The 12,164-nt window shown below is 36.0% G+C and overlaps 1 protein-coding gene across 1 annotated transcript in view; it reads right to left on the bottom strand.

The window, feature by feature from the left end:
- Positions 1 to 12,164, bottom strand: part of PTPRD (protein tyrosine phosphatase receptor type D) — a 335,371-nt gene that overhangs the window by 177,199 nt on the left and 146,008 nt on the right. The window contains exons 9-12 of the mRNA XM_054727642.1: positions 8,536 to 8,669; positions 5,573 to 5,717; positions 2,063 to 2,368; positions 950 to 1,143 (exon numbers count right to left, since the gene is read on the bottom strand). Of these exons, the coding sequence (XP_054583617.1) occupies positions 950 to 1,143; positions 2,063 to 2,368; positions 5,573 to 5,717; positions 8,536 to 8,669 (779 nt within the window). The remainder of the gene's footprint in view (positions 1 to 949; positions 1,144 to 2,062; positions 2,369 to 5,572; positions 5,718 to 8,535; positions 8,670 to 12,164) is intronic.

Genomic DNA, 12,164 nt, shown 5'->3' with positions numbered 1-12,164 from the left:
ATCAGCCATTGCCATGCCCAGCTACCGATTTGCTGGACAAGCAAAGCACTTCTCTATTCATCAATCTTGGAGCAAGCATAGATAAGCTAGTCCAGCGGTCGCCAACCGGTGGTCCGTGAGGTCTTAAAAGGTTGGCGACTGCTGACTAGTCCATTATGTATAATCCCCATCATTGCAGTCATTGATTGAAATCTTCCTCTCCCTTTTAGAAAAAAAAAATGACATATGGATTTATTATGGTACTATCTTTGAATCACTAATTTATGGACAAATTAATGTTGTTTTAAACAACCGATCACAAAACCAAGTTATGACTACATAGTTATAAACAACTGCCTTAGGATCAATTTCTCACATACAACTAATACTTTTCCTAACTTGGCTCAACATAAGGATCCCATTTATTCCCTGGGAAACTCTCATTTTTATCATGGTCATTATCTTCATTTTCTGGGAAATGAAACAATTCTTTTCACCAAATATGTAATTTAATAAAGAAGTTATAAATAATATACTATCAGGATACCTTTCCCGAAAAAGAATGTCTGTTCTTCAACGGGAGAGCTCAGATATTTAGAAATTAGGTCAACTTAATTCTAAGTAGTTTTAATACAGTAGAGAGTAGATGCTATCAGCAAAACCGCTTCTCAGAATTCTTCCCCTTGATTTGATTAAATCTAGTTTGAGGTCAGAAAGGCAAACTCAGATACAGCTATAGAGAGCTGAGTACCTGCATCTGAAGAAAACAGTTAACATGTTTTTAATCAGATGTGTCATTTCACTACAATTTATTTTCTCACTTGATGGCAACTCTGATTGAGAAGGCGTATGCACATTGTGTACAGGATTCTGTACGAGGTTTTTTAAATGTAAAGAAAATCAAAATGAGCCCATGTCAAGAGACGGACTTAAGTATCATAGAAAAACAGGTACGGAAACAGAGCCTCACCTGTGCATCAGCCAGCATGACGTCCTTCAGCATGGGCTGGCCCTTGGGCTCCCCATTTTCCATCTTCACATAATGCACCTGGTAGCCTCGTATCTGGCCATGCTGTTTGTTGGGCACGGGCGAGCGCCATGTGACTTTAACAGATGTTGAGTTGACAGCCTCTACCTCGACTTTGCGAGGAGGACCACTAGGAACTGGAACAACATCATCGGATAAAAGAAAATTATAGGCACTTGCCCCACCCAGTCACAGCATTTTCTTTACTTAGGTTTTTTTTTTTTTTTTCCTTTTTAAAAAAAATGGGCAGACCCACTATGTCTCCTTTGTGGAATACAAACATTTTCAACCAATGAAAATGCTCAACCAATCTGCTCTACCTTTTAAGAAAAGATCAAAAAACATGACCAATGCCAAAAAAAAGTATGGAAGAAAAAAAGAGTATCAGAGAAATAGAAAAACATGTAAAAAATGTACAAAAGCCAAGGAAGATGCTTTGAGGTTCAAAGCATTAAAGCACAAAGAGGTATAGCATTGAAATAATAACAAAAACTGGTTGTTGGTTGCTGTGTGTTTTTTTTTAAAGGTTTCTTTTTAGCAGAAAAAAAAAAAAGATTCTTGATTACATGGATTTTCTTCTTTTTTTCCTCATATCAAAGGTATTCCATACAACAAATGCCAAAACTTAAATGCGGAGCATCAGTGCTTCTGAAATATGCAAGACAAAAAGGCAACAAGAAGATAAGAAGGCAGTTTTTAAAAGTTAACTTCAAAATGTAAAAGAAGTGGCTATAAAAAAAAAGCCAAGGAAAATGCAGAAGACTTTAGATGGAGGTACAGAGGAAAAGCCTGGATTGCAAGGTCATAGGAGCCAGCTGTCCGTTTAAAGGGAAGCAAATTACTCTGTTCAGATTGAAAGCAAAAAATAAAAAATAAAATAAAAATAATAAATAAAAAAATAAAATCCCAGGCTGTAACAAAGATAGGTCTTTGGCAAAAAGTGATGTTGGGTAAAAAAGATGAGCAGAGAAAAATGGGATATTGTTAGCCTATCAAAAGACAGCAGACCAAGATTGTGTCAGAAGGGAGCAAACTGACGTAGCAGAGGCAACATACCATCTTCATCGGTTCGAATCAACACGGACAAGCTCTCGGGGCCGGGGCCGACGTCTGTGTGGGCTGTCACAGTGATCCGGTACTCAGTCCATTTTTCCAGCTGTTCCAAAAGGTATTGGGTAGTGTCCGAAGGAATTCCCAAAATCTCGTGAGGTTTGTCATCTTCTCCATCCACTGCGGTATACTTGATGGAGTATTCAGTAATAATGCCGTTCTGTTTTTCCACTGGTGGAGGTTGCCAACTTACCAAAATACTAGTGGAACTTGGGCTGGTACAACTAATGTCTTGAGGAGGAGCTGACGGCTCTTATTTTGGTAGTGAGTTAAAGGAGGGTTTGAGTGAGAGGACAGGAGTGGTTGGAAAAAAAAAATGATAAAACAAAAGAAAAGGCAAAATAAATAAACGAACATTAAGGGCAACGAAACAAAAACAAGGCTTTGAAACTTAAAATAAATTTTTTAAAATAATAGATGATGTGCCTTGGCTTAGTCACATGAACAAACCAAAAAAAAAAATGAATAAATGACCAGAAACAAATGTTAAATAATGAGTGGGGGGAATATGTGAACATGAAACCTTGAGATAATAGAGCCTCCAACAAAATTACCTACCTGCAATTTAAATTCTTCTTCTAAACCAATCCCTCAGTATTCCCCGGCCCTACTATACAGACTACCCAACTTCAAAAAAAAAAGCTGCAAATACTGCAAGTTATATTAATGAGCATCTTGATGGGGCTTCACAGATGCTGTTTCAAGCTTTCAATTCTACATTCTAGAATGAAGGCAATTCCCATCCAGCATTCATTTGTGAAAGCATTCTTTAGTGTGAAAAACTGCAATAACTATGAGATACCCTTCCACAATTCCAATTATTTTAAAAGGAAAGAAATAAAAGCCCAGCAAACATAAATGGGTTCCCTCTGACTATCTAAAAAACTGATTGTGCCTGACCAGTTTTAATGAAAAGCATTAACCTAACATTGATCACAGCCCATGTACAGTGAGCATGCAGAATCAATAAAGGAGGAAAAGGCATAGTCCAAGATTTACCTACCCGAGAGCAATGTCAGGCTTGTTGGTTCTGACTGTAACTTGTACTTACCCTACATCAGCTTTCAGCTTTTTAAAAAATTATAACTCTGCATGAGACACCATTGCTAGTGAAGAATTAGATTCCACCAGCAAATTTTGGTAAAATCAATAATAATCATCTATCTCTTACAAAATGTCAATAACATAGCCATTAAAAAAAAAAACTGTTTAAAAACCCGAGAAACATCTGGAAAAGGTATGACTTATCTTTCACTTTGTACATTAATTCCTTTCATTTTCTATATAATTACTTATATAAAGTAGGGTTGACAAAAGGAGTTACAAGATAAACTTTCTTATTGCCCACTTAAAAATAAACTGGTCACCTTCTGAGCAATTATTTTCCATAACATTAATCAAACATATCATCACTTGAAAAAAATTATAAAGCAATAAAGACCAATACAGGTGTGATCATAAGTTACTTTTAAAGTTAATAACATATGTTCCTAAAAACAAACAAACAAATGGGATAAGACATACATAAATACATACATATTTTTAAGGCAGTATCTATGGTACAATTAATGAGTAAATCATTTCTAAATGTTTGTATTTCAATATGTACAAGCAGTAGTTTGTCACTGTGGGTCTTAATCTTATGTAGTGCCACGTCTACTGAATCATTTAGAGGATTATCAGCCTTTACATGTCTTGTATTTTCCATTACAGACTATCCAAAGAGAAAGCTCCCTGTACTGACACAAAGAAAATCCTCATTGAAAGGCTTGTAAATGTAGAGTAAGATTTGTAAAATCACTAGAACATCATTTTTATTGATTCTGACTACAGAAACTTATATTTCAAATTATAACACTATTTTAAAGGCATCATCATTATTCATAGTAAATTGAGTTATTCATGTAACAGCAAGGACTCATTTGTAATTCTTTTTAAAAAGCTGATTTGGTTTTCATGACATTGCCACCTTCAGACCTTCTATTCTTTGACTATATCCAATACCATTTGAAGCTATTATTTTTAATAAAGAAAATATAAGCTTTTTGTGTAGTTATAAAAAGTCTATTCTGTCCCTATATAAGTACATATGTATGTATGTATGTATATGCAAAAAAGTCATTTATAAAATACAATCTTTGAGCATGGTCACATTCCTTTTCTTTAAATATCTGATTAGCCTGGCTGGAATTCAAAGCAGACATACAAACCTGCATTTACATGCTTCAGATTTGAAGAGAAAGACAATTTTATGGGAATAAGGTATAATCACTAATCAATTAAGCACAGGATCCTAATACTTTTCATATGAGTTATGATGTTTTGAGAAAGAATATGATTTTTATTATTAAAAAAAAAAGCCTGAACGATGCCAGGTTTCTATAGAAGAATGAGATATGAAAGACTTGCTTATATGAAAGAAAATTTGTATTTTAAAATATGTAAATTTTGTTTGTTGATAGATCTAAAAATTAAGTCAATATAGCAAGTCAATATAGTCAATATAACCTCTTTACAAATTTTAATACATTTGTATTATTGCATGTCACTATATCAAAATCACTTATAAACTATCAAAAAAATCTAAGAAATAACTCTATAAAACAATTCAACTCAAGGTAAATGGTTGTTTAATAGACTAATTATAGAAACTTAATAAAAAGCAAATTGATAAAGAGCAAACAGTATTCTAAGCCACCAAACTTTCCATGAAAAACAATCTCCCATATAAGACTTTGCAAAAAACAATCTCAACAATCTTAACAATCTGCCCTGGACACAATGAACCCCCACTGTGATAAATACAACTATTCTTAAAGTAACAGTTCCAAAAAGAAATGAACCTGAAGAAACAAAATAGAATTTAGGATTGCAAATGTGCTTGTGATTATTCCATTGTTCCTAAATTTGTCCAGATACAGATTTGCTGTGAATGTTCCAAATTTTCGCATGTACTACTTGCAGAGGTAATAGCAAACTAGTCACAAGAGTTCAGCTTTTTCTCTGAGTAGGAACAAGTACGTGAAATGAAGAGTTATTTGCTAGCAAAGTTAAAAACTGCGTGCTTAAAAATCATAACACTTTGGTCTTTTGCTGCCTCTTTAGTTTGCTAAGCCTTCCTCTGATTATTATGCAGTGTTCTCAACCTGAATTTTGCTCTTTACAGCCTTGTAATTCATTAAATGGGGCTTGATCTAACTTCTCTCACCCACTTTTCTCATCTCTCAATTTCTCTGAAGGTCTTTCAATTTAGGAAAGGATCTGCTATTTTGGACCAAATTTGAAAACAGCAGAGCTCACGGTTGTACTCTAATCCCTGAAGTTGGAAGCTTGCTAGCATAGAGACTACTGACTAGTCAGCATATTCATTAGCAGCGCTGTTTGCTGGTGGGGATAAAATCCGGCAACACCTCCTAGTGAAAAAAGGGCAGGAAGGAAGTAAAGAGAGACACCTACTTGACTGCATGGTTCTAGCTGATATTTCTGCTGTAGAAGCACCCAAGCCTTGAGGAGAGCGTGCAGCCAGACGGAAGTAGTACAAGCTGTTCGGTTTCAGCCCTTGCAGTCTGTAAGACGTCCCTGGCTCAATGGCAATTCGTTGCTGTAGATAAGTAATAAGAGAACTTGGTCATCTTCATTAAGATGGGGGCGAAACACAGAAGCAGCAGAGTATCAAGGACTCTACTAGGGAAATTACATAATGAAAACATCAGCGTCTAAAAGGCAAGTTTCTACAATACATAAGGCAACTGGAATAAGGGTAAGCCAGGGATCTTTACAATGACGATACAGCTCTCCAAATGCATCGGATAAAGGGGAGATTGAGAAGCCGTCACCCACGGATGTGTTCTACCCCTACGGCAGGTGTGTTGCTGTGACTTAGCCCACAATAGAAACTGACCGTGCAGTATGCCCAACATGTGTGATTACAATTGAAGAGAGGTCTAGCTAGCTCATGTGCCCTGACTTTCTGCAATCTAAACGGGGGCAAAGAATATATGGCCAAAAGTAACAACAGAGACTGGTACACCGTTTTCCAGAGATTGCTATAAAAGAGAACTAAAATTGCCAAGGTCTGATGGGCTAAAAATCAGATGTTAGTTACTAAAGAAAGCTGAATCATTTATATGAAATCTAGGTTACTTTAAAATAATTTTGAAACTTCTTTTCTTTGGGAATAGAGAGTCTGCAGCTAGAAAAAGAAATCATAATTTTTCTGTCACTTTTAACATCATAAAGGACTTCTGCAATAAGATTTCTTTAATCAAATATTATAATTTTTGCCCTGGCTGGTTTGGCTCCGTGGTTAGAGCGTGGGCCCATGGACACAGATTCGATTGCTGGTCAAGGGCACATACCTCAGTTGCAGGCTTTATCCCCAGCCTCAGTTGGGGCACGTGCAGGAGGCAACCAAGGACTCTCTCACATCGATATTTCTCTCTTTCTCTCTCCTCTCCCCCACCTCCCTCCCCTATACTCCCTCTAAAAAAATCAATGGAAAAATATCCATGGGTGAGGATTAAAAAAAAGTTTTAATTTCTATTCATGCTTGAAATTTGCCTGTGCATTTTAGCAAAATTACACCTGTCTATGGGTAATCAATCTCAGATTGAACATTAGCCTGTAGTAAACCTTTAAATACATACTAAAATGTAATCTAATATGGCATAAATAATCTTAGGCTTTTTATAAAATACTGCTTGCTGTTCACCCAAACAGAAATCATTTAAGAGAAATTCAAGTATAAAACCAGAAAAGAAAAAAAAAAAACACCCCTAGGGTGTTCTGCCTTGCAAATACAAAAGCTTTTAAAGTTTTAGATATACCAAACAACAAGGAAAAAGGTATTCCCTAAATAAACAATTGTAAAGCAGAGTAGGTGTGCCAACATTCAAGCATCAGAGATTCAAAAAAACAGCCCCTCTCTTTGCTGTTTTTACACTATTTATTTCTTAGTTGAGCAGTGGTTACGATTTCCAATAATTTAATGCTGATTTGTATCTTATTAAACACAGACATCGTTTTGAGTTTTTTAAGTTATATCAGCATATAAATTACACAACTTTTCAAGTGATTAATTTATATTGGCTTTGTTAGCTAAATCTAAAGGCATTGCATTTAGAACCTGGTCTGTGGAGATTCTGCTCCATTCAAACAGATGCCATAAAATAGAAGTTTACAGTAAAAAATAATTTATTATAGCATACAAAATGGTGGCCAACAAGTGAACTGATAGGAGTTCACTTAGTAGGTGAGTGTTTAAAAAACGGTTTTCCTTGTTAGATCCTAGGGGCTGTTTAGCTTTGTGGAGATCTTTTTAAGATAAAGAATGTTAGGAGTTAAAATAAAACGGCTCGTGTGGCTTGAGTTTTCATATATAGTTTTACTAACATTTTTGTCTAAATGTTCCCTGTTGGAATTTATCTTAACAAAAGACGTATATTCATTACTGTAATATATCCTCTTTCTGGAAATGTTGGGTGGATCTTAATAACTGATTTCTACAGTCTATTCAAATTGCACCCAAGATGCAGTGTAACCTAGTGGTTCAGAAACATTCTGGTAACTGACTGCTTAGATTAAAATTCTGTTTCTACCATTCAATAGCAGGAGCCTTCGGGATAAGTATTTAACTTCTTCCTACACCTCCATGTGTTGATATGTGAAATAGATTAACCTTTTGCACTCGGATGTCGAGTGTGACTCGACACGGTTAGCATTAGAATAAAGGAATTGAGAAAAAAGCAAGCGAGTGCAAAGGGTTAATAGGAGAGACTGACCCACAGCATTGTTGTGAGGATTAAATAAGTTAATATTTGTGAAACCCTTAGAACACTGCCTGCTAATATATGTATTAGTTATTCTGATTTTTGTTTCTCAGTGACTATCAACAATATCCCGCTTTCTGCAATCTACTGTTATTTGCATAACATACTCAAGCTTTATATATACCCACTTTCATATCATAATTTTTGGCATACAAATAAACAGCTGCTTTGGGGCATCTTTCTCTAAAAGCAGTTTGAACAAATTCACTTACTCAAAGCCGTGGAACTTACTTAGTTATACGTCTATGTAAGTGACGTAAGTACTTTAATGCCGAAGAGAAAAAAAAGCAAGTCCCCAAGTCTCATGGGTTATATTATTTTATAACCTCGTACTTCCAGAAATAACATGGAAACTTGAGTAGAAAACTGTTCCAATCGGGCAACAGCTGTTTTGTTTGGCCCCTCCCCCCAGCAAGTCTCCAAATACCCTTTCTATTTTTTTGGGCAAAGTGTCTCTTTTGATGCAGAAATCTTTTCTACCAAGGTCCTCTATGGGTGCCTGGCCTTTTTACAGAACGTGGGTAAGCACTCAAAAGCGGAGCAGTGCCCCAGGGTAGTGACTGATTCCAAAGGCGAGCAGCAAGGTCCTACCTCCTCTCCAGGCTCCCCGTCTTTGTAGACCAGCTCATAGTTGGCGATGGTGTCCGAACGTGGAGGTGTCCAAGAGAGCAAAATACTCGTTTCAGACTCGGGTTCTGCTTTGAAATTTAGCGGTTGCCCTGGTACTAAAAACGGGAGGCAAAGGGTTGAGGTAACCATCAACATCAATAGTCATTAGTTCTTTCATTAGTGCATTTGCTTAAACCTTCAAAAGGAGTCCACCTGTAACAGCTTAATGGAGTGCTAGGCCCCTTACAATGTCTAGGTAAACGTGTATAGAAAGGTCATTTTCCTCCTTCCAGGAACAAGAACAATATTATGAATACTGTCCTTGTTCTTTATAATATCTATACCAGATGCAGAATATATTAGTCTCTGAATTCAATTTTACAAATAATACAATTACTTACTTCATAATATTGTTGCACATAATCCATGAGATGATTTATATATAAAGCACTTGCAATAAATATTGCCTAAATCGTAATGAGTGCTAAATACAAAAAAAAATATTGCTATTTTGCAAGTAAATGGGCATTTATTCTCTAGCATTGCATTTACCTTTCAAAGCTATTTTCAATTAGGTTTATAAAATTCCACCTTCACTACATTAACAAACCTACAGGCAACCAGAATCACTTAAGCATTTTTTTTTTTTTCTTACCAACCTACGTTTTAAGAAAGACTTTAAAAAAAGAGAGATAAAAAGCTATCACTTACAAATAATTGCTTCTAATTCCTAAATGACTTCAAATGACTTCATACAATAGACCTAATATAAACTTAATATTGTCCATAGTGAGAAGAAGCTAAATTACTACATAAATGTAAAAGTTTATAGAATACACTTATTATCAGAGAGTAATTTAATAGAGGTTTTCTATAATTCTTTCTTAGTCATGTAACCCATGCAATAGACAATTTGAGAGAGCTATATATATCAGATGTAATAATGAATGAGAGATCTATCCAGTTGAAAACACCTTACTCAAATGTTATATTAGAGTAAGTTAACTAATCCCAATGTCCAAATTAACCCGATTCCCATCAGATCCTCCATCTATTATGCACAAGGCTAAATGTACTTCCGGGCATCACTAGCACACCTCACCTTACATTGTTCTTGGCCAGTGTCTGCTCTGATTGGCTGACACTCATGCTTTGATGGCCATTAACCATTGTGATTAATTGTGGCATGTTTCAAAGTGTGATAGCTAGAGAGATGTCCATATTTCTACAAATTCACATGAAAATTCAGTGTATATTTAATAAAAATTAAGAACAATGACATATGCTTCATACCAGAGGGGACAAGAACATCTAAAGCATTTTTTTGGCAAATGAGCATGAACATCCAAAAGTATATAAAGTAATGTAATTTGTAAATTGATGTATAAAATCAATTTCTTAAGTAATACTCAAACCATTTTCATAAGAAAGAAGGTCTTTGGTAAAACAAAATGTATTACTTTCTTTTTCTTCTGTAATCACCTGTCTGTAGTATGGTTTAAAAACTGCCTTTTGTTTAAAAAGTGATTAAAGTCTAGGGGGATCTAGCAGAATGATTTCTAGGATCTCTAATTATCATTTTATTCCACTGTCTGCTCTGTGAACCTGTGAGTCTGTGTGAGTGCATATATGTGTGTGTGTGTGTGTGTGTGTGTGTGTGTGTGTGTGTGTGTGTTTCTGAGTGTGTGTGCGAGCAACCACACACATTCGTGTTTGGACAGACGCTTAAGGCCACCAATAATCAGTGCTTCATATTTCTAATTGCATTCATCATCTTCTCTCCCTTTTTGTATCACAGGCCTTGAGACACTCATTAATTTAATGCCTCCAGGAATGTACTTTCTGAACAGGATAACAACGTATCTTTTTCTTTTTTTTAAAGTATCTGCCCAGTGGGTGACCAAACACAATCATTCAGACTGAAAGGTGGAGACAAAAGAAGATAAAAGATCAAGAGAAAGAGAAGGAGAAACAGAGGGAAATAAAAAACAAATAGGCAAAGGGCAAAACAAATAGCAAATGTATTACTTCTAACATAAATGCCAAAAGCACTGGCAGCAGCAACAATGAACGCCAAGAACCATCAGACAGGTGGGGAAATTATGATTGGATTCTAACATTCAGGTAATGAGAGGGCTTCTCAGCCTAAAACTACAAAGGCAGACACACGCACATCACACACATCTGTGTACAATCACTTCTTTTTCTTTAGTTTTATCCCCTTTTTTTCTTCCTCTAAACTTCCACAAATCTGGGGAAAAAGAAAGCCTGTGATAACTGATTTAAACCAAACCAAAATAGAGTGCTGGCAAAAATTTAAAACATAGACAGTATTAAAGGGCTGCTCTCAGGATCATCACTGCTTGTTACTTATTTCCCCCCTGCCAAATTCTAATAATAAATTAAGTGACATTGATTGAAAACATCTTGGAAATCTAATTAAGTTTTTCTTAAACTGTTTATTTTCTTGCTTTTAATTTGTCTTGAACAAATTCCCAGTCGGTCTCAATGTTTTATCCTTGTTTAGTGACACAAATTTCCCCCGATTCTCTAATTCTGTTTGGTTCTATTAGGAGCCCACTCTTTCTAAATAATGAATCAAATACGCAGGTCAAAGTCTCACAGGGTGTACTGTCTATTCTATTCCTAAGCAATGTAAGTAGTGGCCAGAGGACCTAATGGAAAGTCTCTTACACTAATATTTAAGGGGAACTCCTCCTTAGCTCCCACCATCTCCTTCTTTTGAAATAATTGGGAAGGTGACTGAATTTAGTGGGTTTTAAACTTGTGGTAGAAACACAATTGCCTAGAGGTGTCAGACAGATCACGGAGATGAAAGAGGGCAGAGAGCACCTGCCCACCGGAAGGAGCTGGTAAGGCTCAGCCAGGAGACTGCTGCCTTTTGAAATATGGGCCCAGTCTTGCTGGAGCTTCTGATTTTTTCCAACGGGTGTAGATAATAAACCTTGTAGGTAAAACCTTCCTATTTTTAACAATTGGGAAATAATGACATTAATTGAAATCAATTTTAAAATACTGTATGGGGCTCAATGTGCCTGCAGATGAAACCCAGCAAATGAGCCTGCGCTTTACAAGACCTTTTTATTAAAATCTGGGTCTACGCTCATGAAGGCCGGAAGGTGCCACGGCTCAGACTTTCTTGGGAACTGCGGGTTCACCTGCAGGGATTGCGTCCCCAGGGTTCTTGACTCATAGCTGAAACCACCACAATGAAGCTGAGGCTTCAATGGGTAAGAAAAAAGCTGTGAAATGAACAGATTTGTTTCTATCTTCCCCAAACATATTTGTCCTAACCATGATAATATATGTACATAAAAAAAAACACTTCAGGGGACTCCAAACTGCCATATTTAGTTTCTGTGCTTGGAGACACAGGGAATGCTTCATCATCTGTCAATTGTAGTTTTATACCAAATATTGTGGCTACAGAGGTTCTTATTAAGAAATGTTAATATTTGTGTTTTATGCCCTGCTACACAAACACACATATATGTAACATTTTTAATGCTCTCATAGTCTTTATATCTCAAACTTACTAGCATTTGCTTCTTGTTTGCCATATCTATTTAGTTTAAGAGCTTTTCTGTGTT

Source organism: Eptesicus fuscus, chromosome 15, assembly GCF_027574615.1.
Source record: "Eptesicus fuscus isolate TK198812 chromosome 15, DD_ASM_mEF_20220401, whole genome shotgun sequence".
In the NCBI taxonomy this organism is placed as follows: domain Eukaryota; kingdom Metazoa; phylum Chordata; class Mammalia; order Chiroptera; family Vespertilionidae; genus Eptesicus; species Eptesicus fuscus.
The sequence above is the reverse complement of the archived record's forward strand: the minus strand, read 5'-3'. Positions and strand labels throughout refer to the sequence as shown.